At 56.4% G+C, this 20,029-nt stretch overlaps 1 protein-coding gene across 5 annotated transcripts in view; it reads right to left on the bottom strand.

The window, feature by feature from the left end:
• Window positions 1-357: 357 nt before the first annotated feature.
• The window catches only part of GATAD2A (GATA zinc finger domain containing 2A), a 98,506-nt gene continuing 78,834 nt past the window's right edge, over window positions 358-20,029 (bottom strand). For 4 of the 5 annotated variants that reach the window (XM_068979376.1, XM_068979379.1, XM_068979377.1 and 1 more), the window contains 10 exons: window positions 13,522-13,654; window positions 13,290-13,421; window positions 11,969-12,058; window positions 11,196-11,327; window positions 10,890-11,057; window positions 9,105-9,384; window positions 6,562-6,860; window positions 5,853-5,927; window positions 5,347-5,542; window positions 358-3,691 (listed from right to left, as the gene is read on the bottom strand). In XM_068979376.1, the coding sequence (XP_068835477.1) occupies window positions 3,561-3,691; window positions 5,347-5,542; window positions 5,853-5,927; window positions 6,562-6,860; window positions 9,105-9,384; window positions 10,890-11,057; window positions 11,196-11,327; window positions 11,969-12,058; window positions 13,290-13,421; window positions 13,522-13,654 (1,636 nt within the window). In that variant the 3' untranslated portion in view covers window positions 358-3,560. Of the gene's footprint in view, window positions 3,692-5,346; window positions 5,928-6,561; window positions 6,861-9,104; window positions 9,385-10,889; window positions 11,058-11,195; window positions 11,328-11,968; window positions 12,059-13,289; window positions 13,422-13,521; window positions 13,655-20,029 lie in introns of those variants that run through there. The other variant, XM_068979380.1, reaches the window with a different exon arrangement.

The raw sequence follows: 20,029 nt of genomic DNA on the forward strand, positions 1-20,029 counted from the left end.
GCGTGCTGCAGTCCACGGGGTCGCAGAGTCAGACACGACTGAGCCATTCACCTGAAGCATCCAGCTGGGGAAGACTAAATCCCCGCAGCAAGTGAGATCTGCAAGAAGCCCAGGAAACAAGCGTCCGATCCTTCGCTTACCTGTTAAGAAAGGATCACCCTGAAATCCCAAGTCTCCAAGCTGCCCCAAAGCTGGGAGGAAAAACAATGAGACCCCAAAGCCGAGCAGTCAAAAAGAAAACACAGGAAACACATCATCCGTTTCTTTATTATCCTTCAGATTCTAAAACTTCACGACACAACGCATAGCCATTGATTCCAGCGTCTTTATTGGAACTTCTATGCCAGTTTGGTGGTCACTTTGTTTTTTAACATTATCATCAAAGGCTTATAGTCACAATAAATACAAGTGACAACCTCCTTCCCCCAATCAAAACAAACCACCTCCCAAATACCCTACACTGGTGTGACTATTACTCTTTAAGGGTTATAAAACTTTAGCTGTCCTTAAAAAAAAAAACTCACTCCAGCTTCTTTAGGCAAACGCCATGTGCAGCATAACCAGGCATCAAAGAAAAACCCAACGGCAGAGCAGCAAGGGCCGTCTTTCCATTATCCACGCCTGCACGTATGATTCATACAGAAGACTCCCGTGTCTCTCCAGCCACAGCAGTGACTTGTGGGCCACTCGGGAGCCATGCAGGGGTGTCCTGTCGCCTCTTTCCTTCCCTCTGTACAGAAGTGACCTTCTGCTTCCAGACCACAGCCGCCACCCACCCCTACCTCGCAGGGCAGTCACTCTTGACTTTGTCAAAGGTGTGGGTCCCAACAGATACACCCGGGACACTGAGGACTAGGGTCCCCACGACAGTCGGGATGGCCAGACCCACGGGCAGCTCTGAGTGGACGCAGAGTTCCCTGTGCGAGCACCCACGGACACCTGTGGGCCTCTGCACACAGGCATTTCAGATGGGGAAGGGAGCCTGGTGAGCCCTGCACCCCAGTCCACGTAACAGCCAGTGTTCTTAAGTTTCCAGGTGTCACTGGGGGCTCCTGTTGCAGACTACTGGGCAGTTACAATAGTCATTTGGGACTGGGGGCTCCCACGTTCTCTGGTTCTCCTGGGAATCAGATCCTCTCAGCCTACAGACTCCCAGAAGCACGGCCCATTTTGAGGGGTGGGCTTTGGGGCTGGGGGAATACCTTTAATGTTAACACCCTTCCCATACTTGAAAGGTATTTAATGCCCTTTCTTAATAACATTATAAATTTTAGCACAGAACCATGCACTTGAGGCTTATAGGAGTGACAATGCAAAGGGGAAACTAAAGGGAAAAAGAGGGGGATAGAAGTTTTGAGACAGGGGAAATGAATCAAGATTAAGGCATCTCACCTCCTGGATCCCCCCTTTTTTCTTGATCCCTTTTTAAAAAGCTACATTTATGTCACAGTAAGTCCTACCCATGGGAATGTTCCTGCAAATGCTGGGCTGGAGGAGGCAGAGAACGGGTCAGGGCCCAGCCACCATGCCCTCTGCCTGTGGCGGTCAGTCTGTACTCAGCTCACGAGGTCCAGGCAGTAGCCTGGAGGAGTCCGGCCGGATGAGGTGAGGAGAGGTGGATCCTGAGCATGGTGGAGAGTGATGGGGCGAGGATCCGGGGCCAATGCGAGTGGCTTGGTTTTGAGCCCCGGAGTCACAGACCCAGTCAACCCCTGTGGGGCTGCAGCAACCCTGGGCACCCCCAGTGCAGAGGTGACCCTGGCCGAGACGCCTGAGTTGCTGCATGGCACTGAGGTCAGTTTGCCCGAGTCAGCCAGCTGGGCACTCCTTCTCGTAGGATTTGGGAATTTTGGCCCATGCCATCGAACAGAGAGAGCTAACAGCTCAGAGTAGTATAAGACAGGTATTTATTTGCCAGGCACACAGAAAAATGCGAGGAATAGAAATGCTTGCATACTCTTGATTTTTTGGTGTAAAAACACACCCTTCCCCACTACCCCCCCCCAAAAGGTCAATTTCCCCTTTTCCCCAAATCCCTGGATCTTGGAATGAAAGCCACCGTTCTCCAGTCCTCCCCTCCTTCAGGCCACCTTCTTTATGCACTCAAAACAAAAATCAATGAGAAATTTAGGGCTTTAGACAAAAAATTCAAACGCTTTGCAAAACTAGGTCTTCTATTGCATGTCAAAAATGTCTTCTAAACACGGATATTCACACAACCATGAGGGGGGTTAAATGAGCCTTTATTAGAACGGTGCAGCAGTGTATATGAGGAAGGTGGCCCTACAAATTAAGAATTTTAAATTAAGTCCCTAACTGCATGGACAGGAAAACCAGGGCTGGGGCTGAAGTGAGGAGCAGCGTACCCCATCTCCACACGTGTGTGCGGGCACACGTGACACCCTCACACCTGCACAGAGCTGGCCCATGTGCAGCACACGCACAACAGCTTCTACCTTTCCTCATGGACTGATTTTTAAGGAGTGGGAGAAAACAAACCAGAACACAATTAAGAGCAGACCTGATCCTTTGTGAGACATTTCTGTAGACGCTAGAGGATTAAAAAAAAAGTCTGAAGGCAAACCCTGGCCGCGTGGCCCTGCTTTGTAAGGGAGGTTCTAAACTAGACCCAAACGCAAACCCTGAAGTCTGGGGCGGTGGGGGGGCCTCCCCACGCAGACACACTCGACAGGAGCACAGGCCAGGGCTTAGGATGAGTCCATCAAAGTAGGAAAAGAAAAGGAAACGATTTAATAAAATAAATCACCACCACAACAAAAAACACAACAGCCGGCCCCTCTGACTTCCTTCTCCGGCTCCGGGTGTGGCGGCCGATTCTCCCCTCCCTACTCAGGCGGCGGCACTCAGCTCCCAGGGTCCCAGGCTCTCTGGCTGGGTCTGGGTTGCAGTTTGCTCTTCTGCTTAAGTGTGGAAGGTCGGAGGGTGTCTCCGGGATGAGCAGTAGCAGAGGCCTTCTGCTGGAGTGAGGGCTGGGGGGTGAGCGGCCCACCCCCCAGGGCACCGGGGTCGTGCTTGGCAGGGAACCCTGGGTCTGCACCGTTTACATTAAACTCCATCATTGTGAGGTGATTTTAAAAAATCTGTCAACCTAGGGATTGCCATGAAGAAAGGCAGTCAGAAATTAGGAGGCTAAGACGGGGGCAAAGCAAAACAAAACAATGCTCCGCTCAACTTCTGCAGCGCCGGGCACCGCTGCCCGAGTGTGTCACAGTGTCTGGGCGTGCCGTCCACGAGCCCTGCCAGGGGCTGAAGGGGAGGGCCAGGAGCAGAGCCGGCCCCGAGGTCCGCTTTTCTGCTGGTGTTGGGCAAACTAAAGGCAAAGAAAGGAAGGAAGCCCACGGGAAAGGTCCCCCAGTAAGAATCCTGGTCCACCTGTGAAGCATCCCTCCGTGACGCGACGAGACTTGGTAGCCAAGACTGGAGCTCTCACTTCTGCAGCGTGGCCTGCGCGCGCTCGCCTTCTTGGGGAACGAGGTGTCTTCCCGAGCGGAGGGTGCTGGGCCAGGTGGGAGGGAGGGAGCCTGTTCTCCACTGGCGCACTATTTCCACGTGGCTGACTGGGGGATGGAGCGGGGCGGGATCATGTCCAGGAGGTACTCCCGCTGGCGGTCCACGGCTGAGGAGGTCTTGTGCACCGCCAAGCTCGGGCTGACAAACGCGAGGGCCCCGCCTGCGACAGGACAGAGCAACAGGCCACAACGGCCCCGGTCAGGGGAGGCTCCGGGGAAGACCCCCGCCTCGGCTGGGCCCACTGGGCACAGGGGGCACAAAGGCCAGCTTGGGGAAGCCCCTAAAGCCTCCAACCAGCACACTCTGGGCTCTGGGCTGGCATGCAGCACAGACTGTCGTGAAGCCCCAGCAGCAGCAGGGACCCGAGTCGCTGCAGCACCAGGTATTCCGGGTGGGTTCATCTATTGTGGAACAAGACTTCCCAACTGAATGCACCACAGAACCCTCCATGCGCATTCAAGGCCAGCGCTCCAGAAACCTGGAGGTCCTACCAGGTCCTGCCCAGCCTTCCTCAAACTACCATCCAGAAACCCAGGGCAACCAGGAGCACTGCTCCTAAGCCAGGACACTTTCGTATCTAGTCGTACAAGTCTTTGGAGACAGCAACTATGTATTCCCTGGTGTTCTGTTTCAAACGCTGCCTGTAGTGTGCAGGTTCCCCATGGGCGCTACCACTGTGCACACGTATGTAGTCTCCTGTTTGACTTTTCCCACTTATTTCATATACTTTCAAAATTTCCCAAAAAAGGACTTTTCTGACCAGCCTATGAGTTGGTGCCATCTCAAACGTGCTGAGCAAAAGTATCTCAGTATGGCATGTTCACAAACGCTCTCTGCTCTCCAGGAGGGCTGGGTTCTGCTGCAGTCGGCTGGCCCCTCCCCACCCTCCAGCAGGCTCTGCTCCTCGGGCGCGTTTCTAACGCGCATCAGCCGTACGCACAGCCGGCTTTCCTGTGCTGTTCCCACTGACAGTCCTCTCCCAGTTCTGACTACTGAGAGGGACTCTCACGATGGCGCCTCTTCTTCCTACAGGGACCCAGGGGTGGGCTGGGGAGGGAGACGGGAGAGAGCTCTCACCCATCTCCTCCTCTCGGCCCTCTGTGCCGAGACTTCACTTTCCACTTACTGATGGACACAAGAAATATTTAACGTTCATCTCAAGGCGAGCACAAGAATAAGGGAAAGCAGGAAAGTGGTGTCGGGGGACAGCCAGAGGACAACCTTGGGAAGGGGGAGCTGTGGCAGACAGGAGCGGCCACCGGAGGGTCTCTGCCTCCCCAAGCTGGGTCTCAGATGCCTGCTCCTCACAGGGCTCTGCTGCCCACCTCCCCAGGGGCCCCTTCCTCCTGCCTCCTTCTCATTCTATCCTGCACTTTGTACCATCTGACCTGTCCAAGCGGGCAGGGGGTCCCCACAGAGCGGGGAATGAAGGACACTGGGTCAGCACACCGTGAAAGGTACGCTGTAACAGCAGAAACAAGCCTTCTCTGTGGCAGGAAGGAGGAGGGCTGAGGCGGGCATTGCCTGAACTGGTTCCGTCCCACATTCTGGGTCAAGAGCTGAGAGTCGAGGTATGGGGGTAGAGACGCCAAGTGTGGTTAGCATTTATCCAGGGCCACCACTAGTTCAGGGTGTCCTACTCAGCGAACAGAGAGGTGAGGCTGTAGTCTCGGAGGCAGCTGCTCTTAAGAAAGCAAGTACGGGTTCAGGACCCTGGTGCCACAGCCTGGGTGTGTGCACGCCTCTCTTAAAAGTAAGGGTGGGAAGGGCCCGCCCCTGGGGAGGTCCCCGCTGAGCCCCTCCAGGGCTGCCCACCTGTACTCAGGGGCGCCTTCTTCCAGTTGGAGGTGGTGCTGCCCTTGCCAGCGCTCATGGCCCTCTCGGAATGTCTGCCCGTCCTGCTGACGAGGGTGGTGGCCGAGGCTGCGTTCTGCAGTTTGGGCGACTGGCTGAATGTGTGCAGGATGCCCCGGGGTGTTGTGGCCGAGCCCCGGGACAGCTGGCTGGAGGCCTGCAGGGGAGAGAGAGGGCCACAGCTCACACAAGGAAGGGGGCCGCGGAGGGCACGGTGCTCAGCGCAGCCTCTCCTTGATCTAGCTGACCTCTTCCCACCCACACGGGATCCCGGAAGTCCAACATCAGGAGACTAGGTAAGTTGCACCGAGGCAGGAGGGGAAGGAGGAAGGGAAAGAGAGAGCGAGAGACAGACAGACGGACGGACGCAGGTAGCGTGACAGTCGGCGACTGACGTGGTCACGGTCGGGGGCGTGAGGGCTGGTTGGTTGTGCGGTGCGGGGGGCTCCCGGCGCCCTAGTTCTGACCTGTAGCACAGCCCCGTTACTCCAGTCGCGGGCCTCTCCTGAGCGGAACGCCAACTTACGCCGGGGTTTTATGACCTACACAAACGGGGGTTGAAAGCGAGGTCAGCGCTGTCCAGAGGCTGACCTCAGGCGACCACGTGACCGAGGGGCAGCAGCTATGGTCGTGCGAGGCTGAGTCCCCAAAAGGACAGCAATTTCCTGAGGCAGCACCGCCACCCACTATGCAGGGATCTTGAGAAGATGAGTTTGTTAGATGAATTATCAATGACTTCCAAGGACACAAAAAATTGCCAATTGTCTACAAGGGGTGGGAAAACAAAACATTAAAAAAAAAAAAGGGCAGCCAAAAAAACTTGATTTCAAACTTGCTCCTCTCCTTAATTTAGCTAGAACATTTCTTCCAGCGCCCCTTTTGCAGCTCAATGTGGCTTTCAGAAAAGTCCTTTTAGACAAGAAGTACTTGTCAGCCGGCACACTGCGAGTGAAAGCTACAAAATCTAAAGAAACTGCAAATTAGTATTTTCACCACCAAAAGCCACCATTAAATGCAATTTAGACGCACAGTTAACAACCAGGCAGATGATCGCCGAGTGAGGGAGAGAATGCCGGAGCATCCTGCCTGCCAGCGACAGCTCCTTGCTGAGGGAGCGAGGAACAAGATCCCTCTCCCGGAGGGCACCGCCGTGTCCACCCCACGCGCGGCTCTCACCTGCTTCAGCACAGGGAGTGGGGCGCCGGCGGGCTCGGCCTTGGCCTGCGCGGGGGCGGCGCCCTGCTGCAGGAGGCGCTGCTCGATCTCCTGCTCCTGCTGGAGCGCCTTCACGAAGGCGGCCTTCAGGCGGCTCGTGTGCTCCACCTTGAGCGCCTTCTTCTGGTTGGACGCCATACAGTTCTCGCACATGATGGCGCCGCCCTTCTCCTCCCGCCAGCGGCACGTGAAGTCTGTCTTGCACTGTGCACACATGTAGGGCTCCCGGGAGAGCACGACGGCAGCCGACATCCTGCCCGCTGCAGGGGGAGACAGACGTGACTCATGTCGGAGGAGCGGGAGCAGCACAGCCAGAGCCTGCACCACCCCCAGGAGGGATGTGCACGCTGGCAGAGCCCAGGCAGTGCCCTGGGCCAGGGGGCCCAACTGGCATCGGGACACTGAGGCCCCGACGTTCTTCATTCGGCACACACATGGGTGCCAACTGTGTGCAGACACAGGGCCAGCCTGCAGAAGCTTTGCTGAGAAGCAACGCTGGGGCACTTTAGAAAGCTGCAGGCTCGGCATCCTCGACACCAACTCTCAAAGACACCTGGCTTCTCCCGGCCATCCTTCCTGCCCACAGAGCAGGCATTTCCCACCCTCCTGCACTGCACCACCTGTCGGGGAGACGGTGGCCACTCCAGGCCCCACCTTGTAAGGTGATGGGGCACCCTTGCCCGGGGGCGAGGTAACCACATCTAGAAAGTGCTCACAACAGACACTGTGCCTGGAGTCCTGTGCATAGCAGGGCGTCCGGGCTGCACAACAAGCTCTTGAGGGGACACCCCTAGGCGCCCTGTCTCAAGAAGACATAGCCTGGGGAGCTGAAGTGACTGTGCATGGCTGCCCAGACACACAGCCGGACCCGGGGAACGAGAACTTGGTGGCACCCAGCTCCCGGAGGGGTGACAGGGCAGCCACAAAAAGAGCCTGCTGAGGTGTGGGGTCCTGCTTTCTTCAGTGTGTATACACACACATATGTGCCATCCAATGTGCATTAAGGGGTAACTGCATTTTGTTCCTATCTCTTCCATGGGCAGCACTCAAAGTTCAACAGCCTCCTGATGTCATGGACCGTGATGCGGAGAGACCCCGGCCGCCCCATCCTCCCGGCTGAGTTGCCTCTACCTGGTGAGGGGCTGCAGGGGGGGATCTGACTCTAGGGGGCTCCTGCTGCTCCACAGAGCAGACAGGACGCCACCTGCCCAAGCTGCCGGAGGCCCCAGGGTCCACTGTGGGCCCCAGCTCCGGTCCCCAGCCTGGAGCTTCTCCTTCCACACACCCACCCCCAGAGGAGGTAGCGGCGGCTGCCCTCCGTGTCAGAGCCACCTCAGGCAGGACTCAGGGCCTCCTCTCATGGCTAGGGCCTGTTTCCTGACGACAGGGGATGGAGACTGACCCCTGACGAGAACAAGCGCAGACAGACCAGTCTGGGAGAGAAGGAGTCCAGCACAGGCCAGTGCAAGACTGGCGGGCACTACAGCCTCCTGCCTGCCACACCACACAGGCCTGGTGGCAGCTCTTTTGCCAACCTGACCTCATCCTAAAGGAGTCACTGAAGGAGTCCAGACACGTCCGGGCTGTGTCAGAGCCCACATCTCTCTGTCCTGGGCCCGGCCGCAGGCCCCCAGCTCCTCCGGTACAGTCCACCCAGCCACCCCTGGCCCTGAGGAGCACTGTCTCCGCTTCAGCACGGAGCGTCGATGAGCCCACGCAGGGAGGAGATCCAGGCTGGCTGGCCAATTGGCATCACCATGCGCGCAATTTAAGGACAGAAGAGCCCTCAGTTCTGCATCTGCTGGCAACTCTCCCGGGGCAAACCTGACTTCCTACTTTCCAGCATCCTTTCTCCTCACCACCCCGTGTGTGCGCTTTCGTTCCTAAAACCTCTTAACATGCAGGTGGCTCTCCAGACCACTTCCGGAGAGGGTGATAACGTGAGCTAGCCCAGGCACAGGCGCCCCTCCCCCAGCATGGGGACTCAGTGCCCGGCAAAGCTCCACCCTTCCCCAGCTCTCAGAGGAGGCCCCATCAGAAAGAAGCTGCCTGCTGCACATGTAAGAAACGATCCAGGGTGCGAGGGGTCATCGACCGGGAGACCGGGACTGACATATATACACTGCTCTATATACAGCGATAACCAACAGGGACCTGCTGCGCGGCATGGGGAACGACTCAGTCCTCTGCAGTGACCCTCATGGGAGCAGAATCTAAGAGAGAGTGGATGTGTGTGTAACGGATCCACTTTGCTGTGCAGCAGAGAAGCCAAAACAACACTGTACATCAACTACACTGAACAACAAACTTAAAAAAAAAAAAAATTTTATCTAAACCGCAGAGCAAGTGAAGAACTGATGGCAAAAGATCATCCATAACATGCTCCAAGACAGCCGTACGTACACAGCAGACGTGCCCACATGCGCTACGCATCGGAAACAACTCACATGATGGAAACCTCAGCTCCAAGACAGAGAACAGCCCTGGGCCCATGGCCTGCTCACCTTGTGTCTCCAGCAGGTTCTGCACCACCTCCTCCAGGCCCACCAGGTAGATGAATTCGTTGTTGGCAGCGCTGGGCAGGAAGTTCATCTCGGGGGCAGGGGGTTTGGGTGGGGGGATTTCAAGCAGCGTCTTCTCCAGCTGTTTGCGCAGTGCAAGCTTGGCGGCCGCCTGCCGACTGGCTGGAGAATCCGCAGCGGTGACCACGGAGGCCACGCTGGTGGGGGTGGAGTTGGCCTGAGCAGAGGTGGCTGTCGTTCCTTTCAGCGATGCTGGGGAGGGCTTTGGGGAGGCAATGACCTGGTCAGGGTGCCTGAGGGGCCCACCCTGAGGAGAACCCCACAGTCTGCACCATCAGCTATGCTAAGTCCTTATAAAAGTTAACTCCAGGTCGGCACCATCAGCTACACTAACAAGTCCTTAAAAGTAACTCAGAGTTGCCTGCCATCAACAAGCAACAGAAAAAGAGACATTAAACTCAACTGCTCTGAGATGACCAATCTTACAAATAATTTGTTGAGGTTTAGCTGATACCCAGAAAACTTAAACATCTGTAACCTGCTACACTCTATCAGCTGAGGCCACCCATGAAGCCATCAGCATCACAGCGGGCACCCCTTTGGCAACCACCCCCACCCAGGCGCACGGCCACTGTGCTGTCACTACAGCCTGGTTCCCCTTCCAGCACGGGTCCAGGTGGCCCCTTCCCCAAAAGGTTGCAAAGGCGGCGCGCTACGGCACCAACGGCACCTCCGTCACGAGCGCCTCTGTGCGCCCCCGCCCGTCGCTCTTCTCCACCCTCACGGCTCCTGTGTCACTGTCTTCTCCACCCTGGTGGCTGGCCTTCCACCACCGCCTCACTCCAGCTCACTTGCCACCCGACACGCAAATGCTCTCCCTCAAACCGGGAGCGGACCATGCCAGTACCCTTAAGCTTTACGGGGCTGAAGAGCCTTCTGGAAATAGGAAAGCTGTCTCCAGGAAGATGCATGCACCTGACAACGGGCATGCTGTGGGCCTCAGGGAGCCCGTGACACCGGCCCAGGGGTCTCTGCAGGGGAGCGAGACTCCCCAGCACGAGGGTGCCGCCTGGCCTCTGACCGGCCAGCTCTTCGCTGCCCCCCTCGCCGGCTCCCTTGGCCCCCCAGGGAGCAGAGCCGCAGGATCACCACTGCCTGCCTGGCTGCTACCCTTCTGACACAAGGACAAGGTGGCACACAGCAGGGATCTGACCAGCGCCTACGGGGTGGATGGAAGGGCCTGCCCAGGACATCCCCATTCGGGCAGCAGGACAGTCCTTGAGCCTGATTTCAGAAGAGCACTGCTGGCCATGATCTTATCTGAGAAAGGCAGACATGGATGGTGCCAGAGGAGGAAGAGAAGCTAACTCGCACAGCAACAGAAGCTCCTGCAGACCTAGCCATTTCATCTGGCAGTGAGGAGCTTCAGCCTGCCACCCCTGGCTCCATCTTCCCCCACTCTTAGGTGGAAACAAGCCCTCACCATCTCAGAGGCTCTGTACAGAGGTGAAGGGACACGTGGCTAAAAATAGACGCACTGGCGCTGAAGGGACATCTGCAGACATTCCCCTCACGTGCTTGCGCCTGGCCACGGTGGTGAAGAGGGAGGGGTGGGTGGAGGGGAAGGGGGAGCCTCTGGTGACCCCACCCTCACCCTCTCAGCAGAGGCAACAGGAGACTCCTGTCCACAACCTTCACGACCCAACAAGGTCCCAGGAGCTACAGGACCACGGGCCACGGGACTGGGCTGTCTGTCGCACGACTCACCTGTGGGATGTTGACGAGCAGACTAGTGTTGGGGACGTTGGCGACACGGATGAGGCCCTGCTGAATGATCCTCTGTCCCTGAATTTGCACACTGGGCACAGACGCCCGGGGAGCCAGAAGGAGTGGCGGTGGCCCTGTGCTGGAATGTTGTCTGATGTTGTGGATTTGCTGTCGGGGTGTGGGGCAGAGACAAGACAATGAGAGGACAATAAAGAGAGACTCGGGGAAAGAGCCCCAGTCTGAGTACCGGGGTCACTCTTCCGAGAGAGACAGGTGCCTGGGGCTGTTCCGTAAGCCCATGCTCACCTGGGCCCCCCTGACGAGTGGGGGCATGACGACCTGGGAGCTCGCCTGAGGCCCTAACTTTGAGGACGTCTGCTGCCCGCCACGGACCAGGGGTGGTGGGATGACACTGCCAGGCATCCGAGTTGCAGAGGCCTGTCAACAACAGCAACTCTCAGATCTCACACAGCTTTGTAAACAGGTGTGTTGTGTTCATAAAGGCACAGACGCACACCCACCAGAACAGTGGTGGTAGAAAAAAGCTAAAGTGACTGCTCACTCTAGACAAACAAAAGAACGAGGAACACAGGCTCCCACCGAGAGCTATGCCAACCTGGACTCGCTCAGGACCCAGGCACCGCCATGGTAAGAAGTTAGCTAACTGGGATCAACACTGCCCGCCTGCTGGTCTGAGCTGCGGTCTCTGGCTTGAGGGCGGGCAGGTGGGCTTGGCCTGACCTCTGTCCTACGGCTGAAGCAGGAGCTCTGCCCATCGCACCCTGTGGGCAGAGGAGGCTGTGACAGGCTCAGAGAGCCGGGCTGCAGTGGGGGCCCAGAGTGTCCAGGATCTCGGTCGTCTCTCCAGTCTCACTAGAGGCAGCCATGGGAGGGGCCCTCCGAGCGTTTGTGTTATTCATGATGAACAGGGGCCCGGTTTGGGTATGGGGATGCAAATGTGACTGGCAAGAGGGCTCCCACTGGAAGGCCTCATTCTAGTCTTACGAGAAGGAATGAGCAGCCTTTTGCAGAAACCGGATCACGGCTGCTCAGGAGCGTGATGCAGAGTAAACACTGACCTGAAGTGATGGCTTGCCGGAAGGAATGTTCTGGGTGCCCCGTACAAGCGGGGGAGGGGTGGTCACGGAGCTCCCAGTGGAGCCTGCAGGCTGCAAGAGGTCAGGACAGGCAGAAGATGAGAAGGCTACCAACCATGCTCCTCCCCACAAACGATTCTCAGGAGCATTGCTTTTTTTCTTCTTTAAGAAGCATCAGGCTCTCAAAGGTTCTGCTTGCCTGCCATGTTCAGTGCAGCAGGAATTAACATGTTTGAAAAACACAGGACGGATTTTCCAGGGCCCTTTACCCCTCTGCCCCAGGGTGCTTGGCATCACTGAGATTCAGGTGCCTTCTCTGCCCTCCAGGGGACAAAAAAAGGCTGGCGTTAAAGGCTGAGGCTTATATATGTATATATCAATCCCCACCCTGGTGAGAAACTGTTTGGTCCAGGCATACAGTCCACCAAGGACAGTGACAGACCTGGTCCCCATCATCAACTTTTCAGCAATCAACAGGAAACAAGTAACGAGCAGGCTCATCCATCAGGATATTAACAGATGCCAGGCTTGGTCCACTTGTTTACTAGGTGTGGAGTGGGAGCTCAAGCAAATCCCCAAGTCAGACCACGAGTGTCCTCCCGTCTTGCTCCCTTTAAGGTGGAAGCAATGTCTACACACTGTCTGCTTGTACTGCCCAAGATGCATTTCCTTTCTGGTTCACTCAGAGTCATCAGAATGTAAGGAAGGGTAGCCATGTCACGGACCAGGAACCTTTCCAGAATGGGATAACAAAAGAGGCCCACAAAACCAGCCTGACCTTGCCTTACAGGATAAGCCCCGTTTAGAAGCCGCACGAGGAGCGTGAGGCGTGGGGAGGTGGCAGGGGCAGAAGCCCTGGGACGTGGCCTCCGGGGTTGGGTATGGGCACCCTGAAGCAGGCATTCAGCAGTCTGTCCAGAAATCCAGAGAGGCCCCTGCCGGCCACACAGGCACCCACAGGGCAGGACGCCCCTCTGAAAGGGGTTCAGAACAGAGCTGTGTTTCCAGCACCTTCAGAGACGTCTGCTCTCCATTTCCTTGATGGGAGTCTGCAGGGAACGAGGTTCTCATACTCAGATCCAGAATATTCTAGATTGAAATCTCCTCTAAGCTAAATCCAAAACACGAACTTGAGCCTGCAAATTTCCAATTCGGACCCTGCCCCTTTGCCCCCGAGGAAACCGGACTCCTCACAGACCCAGCTCCTGGGGCAGCAGGGAGCCAAAGAAGCACCCACGGTTTTCTGTCCCTGGTCCTAAATACCTCTCACTGACCCCTGAGGAGTGAACAGCCACGCACATACCTTCTGGGTGGGAGTTTCTTTTTGTATTTGACTCTGCCGCAACTTCTTCAACAAAACCAGCTTCGCTTCTTCTAACCGTAACTCTTCTTTTAGTTGCTTAATCATCCTCTCTCGTTCTTCGGGACTGCTTTTCTACAAGGTCAAGAGAACATGGGTTGAGGGAGGGCTGGGGCCAGGGAGCACCAGCTGGCCCCACCGCGAGGCGGCTCCCTGGCGCGGGGACAGAGCTCACCATGAGGGCCTCGGTGCTGGTCTCCTTCGGGGGCTCCTCGGTCAGCCCATTCACCCTCGGGCTCGCAGGCTGCTCGTTATCAGACAGCACGATCACATCAGGCGAAGGGGGTCTCCTTTCAGACTTCATGTCACTGTGGGGCAGGGAAGAGGGCTGTTACCCGAGCACCCCGCCTGTGGTGGGCAGCACTCCCACGGATGCTGGGATTCAGACGCAGACACAGTGAAGTGGAAGCGAGCAGGCTGGCCTCCCCACCCCTCCCCACAACCACCTGCCCAGGCTGCCTTTTCTCACTGCACTCACCACGTGGCCCTCGAACCTGCCAGTTTACAGCTGAGCCCTTTAGAAAGTCAGGACTGTTCCCGATAACTACTTCTGTGTCCCCTGGGCTAAGGATACCTATGTGTCTGCGGGAAAACATCACATTTTGGAACCCACCACAGCCCCTTTCCGTACCATACGGCTCAGTACTGAACCAGAACACTTGCTCCTGGATCTTGGGCCTGCTGGTGGAACGCCTACCTGCCCATGCTGGAAGCCACCTGATGGGGAGGCCAGCCCCACTTGAATCAGCCTTTCTTTGCTGAACCCAGACTCCCTAACGACCCTCACGCCTGGACAGCCCACCTACCCCTCCCCAGGTGACAGAGGGGCTGAGGCATACACTTTTAGCCGACGGTCCAAGTCCCCAGAGTGGGGCATCACCACCTCAGGAGGCAGCCAAGGCAGCCTGCTGTGGGGTCCTTCCTGGGCTACAGGTGGGCTCTCTATCCTGCCAGTGGCAACGTGGCAGTAGTGGCTGCAGGTTTTGAAACTGACTGGAACGTGGCACATATTTGCTCTCACATACCAGGGTACTACCCAGCCACTTAATCTGCTCACAGACTAGCTCCCAGCCACCCCTGCCCATTATCCTCTGCCCTCGTTTCCCAATCCTACCACTCAAGTTCCTCAGAACATATATGCACATCTAGTAATGTTCAGTTCAGTTCAGTCGCTCAGTCGTGTCCAACTCTTTGCAACCCCATGAATCGCAGCACACCAGGCCTCCTTGTCCATCACCAACTCCCGGAGTTCACTCAAATTCACGTCCATAGAGTCAGTGATGCCATCCAGCCATCTCATCCTCTGTCGTCCCCTTCTCCTGCCCTCAATCCCTCCCAGCATCAGAGTCTTTTCCAATGAGTCAACCCTTCGCATGAGGTGGCCAAAGTACTGGAGTTTCAGCTTTAGCATCATTTCTTCCAAAGAACACTCAGGACTGATCTCCTTTAGAATGGACTGGTTGGATCTCCTTGCAGTCCAAGGGACTCTCAAGAGTCTTCTCCAACACCACAGTTCAAAAGCATCAATTCTTTGGCGCTCAGCTTTCTTCACAGTCCAACTCTCACATCCATACATGACTACTGGAAAAACCATAGCCTTGACTAAACGGAAAGTAATGTCTCTGCTTTTCAATATGCTGTCTAGGTTGGTCATAACTTTCCTTCCAAGGAGCAAGCGTCTTTTAATTTCATGGCTGCAGTCACCATCTGCAGTGATTTTGGAGCTCAAAAAAATAAAGTCTGACACTGTTTCCCCATCTATTTCCCATGAAGTGCTAGGCTTCCGCTAATGGCATTGGTGACCACGTATATAAGGACCAACGAGTCTCAGAGACAGTGCTAGCGCCAAGCCAAGCAGCTCTGTTTGCTGAGGACCTAATGTAAACTCTCCCTTAAGATCTAGCCTCAGTATCTGTGTTGAAAGAATGCAATCAGCAGGAAAGCCAGCCAAGGACTGAATTCGCCCGCTAGGTGGCACTATGACCCAGAGAACAAACTCGCCTAAGTTAACTGGGAGTAGTAACAACTCAAAGTTATCCCATTCCTTCCAGCTGAGTGGGGAAGCAGAGTTAGGGATGGGAAACCGGTATTTTAACAGCCCATTGAACTGCCCTTTCCACTCCCAGAGTGAGCTATGCCTTCAGGGAAGGGGGGTGCACAGAGGACCACACACCGGGTTCACTGACTCCCCCAACCCCTCACCCCGCAGCGCTCTCCCTTGGCCCACCCTCATCTCAGCTCTCAGAGCAGCACAGCCGCTGCACTGCAGCAAGCGCAGCCCTGATGCGATGGAACCACCACAGGCACAGCTGCTGCGTGGGCTTCCACGAGCGATCGGGAGGCGCCCATTTCAAGGTACAGAACTCCCTCATTGGGGTTAGCAGCCCACATTTTCAAGTCCAGGAATTGGCTGGCTGTCTATAAAATAACCCAGGATGTCTCACTAGGGCCTCAACAAACCAAAAACCAATGCAGTTCAGGAACTCTTTCAAGTCTGTGTCTCCCTGCTGGCTGCCAACTCTGCCCAAGATACACATCAAAGATGACCCCGGGGCTCCAACCCAGGTTCTGTGGGCATGCGCACAGGCACTGAGCAGACACAAGGCTCTGGCACGGGAGCTGCAGCCGCTGGTCGCAGCCCAGGCAGGCTCCCAGGCGGCCACACAGCAGAGCAGCAGCCTCGGCAGAACCAAGTCTAGAGTTACAGACTGCCGGTGCTTCCTGAGCAAGAGCGAACAGGGGCAACGGTAACCTACAGGGATTTATCACTTTTTACCATCTCATGGAGCATGTGCCCATCTCCAAGGTGAGATGCCTAATACAGCTCAAATCTGCCTGAGGGAAGAGGGCAGGGTTAGGGGCTGGACCACATGGAAGCTGAAGCTGCCTAAGATGACCACTGTGACCATAGCTCTCCCAGGTCCCATCTTGGACAAGACTAATCAATAACTCGTCCAAGAGATGACATCACCTCCCATCAGTGATCACTCAGCATCCCAGCAGCCAGCAGGGAGTGAACTTCCTGTATGCTAATCAGGCCACCAAAAAGTCATGTGACAAAGGCATTTCCCTCTTTGGTCATGTGACCCTTTAACTGTGCCTTCCAACGTGAAAACCATGGCAACAGCCAGTTCTAACCAGTTTGTGACATGCAGCCTTCATTTTGAGAAGTGAGGTAGGGTTCAGGTGCTGTCAGGAAATGGAGGCGCCAGCTCGCCCTGGGGCTGCAGGGCTGCAGGCACTTCCTGTGTGGCGCTGGCCCACAGGGGACTGCTCGCTTGTTACAGGGACCTGGGTCGCCTCTTCCGAACGCAGAAGGGCCACCAGCTCCCACTAGTTTCCAACAAGGAAAACTTTCCTAAAGCTCAATTTTAACACAAAGGTACTTCAAGTTTCTCAGAACTTTCCCAGAGAGCTCTTTTAATTCAAGGAAAAGGATACTCATTTGACAAAGGCTCAAAATTATCGTGGGCATTCTTTTTCTAAAAAAACGTGTTCTAAATTATAAAACCATCTAGCCCAACATGCCAGGGAAGCAGTGTAGTGGCCGTGTATATTATCTCGGTCCAGGGAGGCTGCCAGGGCACCACATTTATTTGAAAGCTATGATTTCAGGGCAAATGCATTAAGCCTAGCCTGCCCATCTTGGGAATCCTGAGATAAATTATTATGATCAGAAGAGATTTTATGTGACCTGGAAGCAAGCCAGGCTGTTTGTGAAAACGTTCTCACTACCTCCCTCCCTTGTATGCCACCCGAGGCTAAACAAACAAAAATTCTGTTACGTGCCCGGAACTTCCGTCAAGTTTCCTGGAGATTAAAACTTAACTCACAACAAGATCCCTCCATTCACAGCACCACCATCCCAGGTGCTTACCCAGCAGTGGTCAGTGTGGGGTTAACACTGAGTGTCTCACTGGCCTGTGCCAGGGGAAGCAGTTTTCATCAAGGGAACGCAGCCCTGACCTTTGCTGTTCTCCATACGCGCCTGCCTGATGTCTGGGCAAGGTACACTTGACCCACACCCATGCATCCATGTTCTCACTCCTTCCTAGCTGCTGGAAGCCAACCTAAGAAGTGGGTGCCGTGTCCAGCAGCGGGGAGAAACCCCTGGATAACAGCAGTTCTGTCTTTAGGGTCAGCCAGGAGGGACAGGGGCACGCGGGAGCAGACCACCGCCCACCCGGCTTCACCAGAGGCCATTACTGCCCCAGACTTGTTTGACCAAAGCCTGCGTTTTTCTAAGATCCCTGAGATGCCTGCACACACGAACGAAGTCGGGGACAACTGTGGGCCCAATGAGGCCTCAGGACAACAAACTGCTCCTCGGGGCTAACCAGGGGGAGAGAAGCAGGGCTGGCAGCCAACTAGTCCCTGCCAGAACCCTCCCTCTTCCCCCCATCTTTTGGCCCCAGCTGGGTGAGGAGAGGCAGGTAGTTGCTAACTGTTTAGGGGGGTGGGGGAGGCTTTGCTAGACCCCGCACCAAGCAAACACTTGTCTTGGCCCCACCAGACCCTCTCCCAGGGCATTCCTCACACTAGAGCCCATTCATACCTTCCAGGCCCACAGGTCTCTCCAGTCCCCAACCCCTGAACCCCAAACTCCTGCTGCTCCTGAGCTGCCCCCACCTTCACCACCACCCACTGCAAGGAATGTCCCTCCATCATATTCTCATCTCCCCTGTGACAGACCCAATGCACGCTGGAAGAGGCACTTCTTGAACAGCCCCCTGGAAGCACAGTCAGCACTACCCCACTGCACTCAGGGGACCTGTCCCCCAGCGGCACGCAGTCGGGGGAAGGCTTCCTAGTTCTACCCCCAAACTGCCCACGCTCAGCAGGGAGCTCAGGGCAAAACACTGGGGCCTTCACTGAAAGGCGGCAAAAGCCTGAGCAGAGGCCCTCCCCGGCCAGAGCCCAGCTAACTCACCCCTCACCTCCACAAGCTCGTCCAAGGCCAGCGCCCTGGCGTTCCTACAAGGGGCCACCCTCCCTCAGCCTCCCAGGGTGACGCTGCCACTGCCCACTCGACAGGGGCGTGCCCCAACCCAGGGCTGGGGCCACGGACCGGTGTTCCCACTCAGACCCTCTCTCCAGAAGGGTGGGGCACTGCAGCTCCCGGTGATGGCCAGGATGTTCCCAGGGCGCTGTGACAAGGGCAGAAACAGGGGTCCTGCCCTGGTGCGATGCCACAACCCCGGAAGAGGGGCTGAGGCCTCCTGAGCCAGAGGGGCAGGACTCTCCTCCTGGCACCACGCTGGCTGGTGGACAGGCCACAAGGCCTCCTCCCAGAGCAGGCATGGTGCACCAAGCCTGCACGTGCTGAGGGAAGGAGGGGGTCACATGCCTGCAAAACTGCCCCACTTGGTCCTGCCTCTTTCAAGTGAGAAACCCAGGGTAGGACATTCCCTCTCTGTGCCTCCTACAAGGTTGGGGACAGTAATTCCTGCCCTACTGCCCTTCAGCTTTGCTGGGTGAGGTGAGACCTCAGTGCCAAGAAGGTTCAGATGCCCTAGGAGGTCACTGGGGCAGTTTGGGCCCCAACCTCCCGAGGCAGTAAGGAGCTGCTCGCTGTGAAGGTGAACTTGGCAGAGAGTGGACAATCAGGTAACAGCTGAATATTCCCAAACCCAGTGAGGACAGGTGTTGAGTCTGCTCTCTGGGTGCTCAGGTGACGTCCCTGGTGTGCACCAACCTCCCCCACTTCCCTGTACCTAGCTCCAGGAGAGTCTGAGTTCACGAAGAATCCACAATGCCTGTAGACTGATCACTGTGCGCTTGTGGGCAGTTCTTTCCACATGCACAGATACTACGCTGCTCAAAGATGTGCAAGCTCAACTCAGAAATCAAAGGATTCCTGAATCGCGTCATTATGTGTTTTCAAGCACCAAGCCCTAGAAATCCACTTCCCGTGAGCTCAGGACGCTGGCGGATGTTAAGAGGAGTCCCAGCACTCCTAGCTGACAGAACGCTGTGCAGAGGACCACTGCACCACACCCTTAGGAGGCCGCCCACTCAGGCTGCAGCGCGCCCTGCGGCTTGCAGTGAGGAGCAAAGAGGAAGCAGCGACGCGAGCTTCTGAAGGTCACAGCCTCAAAAGGTTCTCCTTGGGCCCCAAGAACGTATGCTGAGAGACTGCCCCCCACAGAAGGACGCCGAGCCAGCTGTTTGGCTAGAGGGTCACAGAGACAGACACAGAGATGGCCCCGGCACCCCACATGAGCAACAAAGCCACTGGAGAGGAGAACCCAAGAAGCTACACTCAGCGGGGACCAGTCAGCCAGCAGAGCGGAGAGACGACGCTATGCCATCACAGGTACTTTACGCCACCCGACTCCTGGGGCTGGCAGCCCAGCTCTGCCCCCGAGAGCTAGCCAGTGCCAGGGTAGCTCTACGGCCTCCTGCAGACTGTCTTCAACAAGGCTGGCCACTCCAGACACTACACTACCCTGGGAGCGAGAAGGCAGGAAAGAAAGGGCTTATCCAAGGAACCACCCCTGCTGAACCTCAAAGGCCCATCTCCTCCCCTGAAAGCACCAGCAGCAGTTCTCCCAACACAGAGGGTGCCCCGGGGCAGACGCCCACTCAGGAGGGGATTAGTGTACAGCTCAGGGTCGGCCCGGCCCAACAGAGAAAGGGGGTGCATGGGGAGTCCCAGGAGAGCAGGGGGCCATCCTCAGGCC

Source organism: Capricornis sumatraensis, chromosome 9, assembly GCF_032405125.1.
Source record: "Capricornis sumatraensis isolate serow.1 chromosome 9, serow.2, whole genome shotgun sequence".
Classification (NCBI taxonomy): domain Eukaryota; kingdom Metazoa; phylum Chordata; class Mammalia; order Artiodactyla; family Bovidae; genus Capricornis; species Capricornis sumatraensis.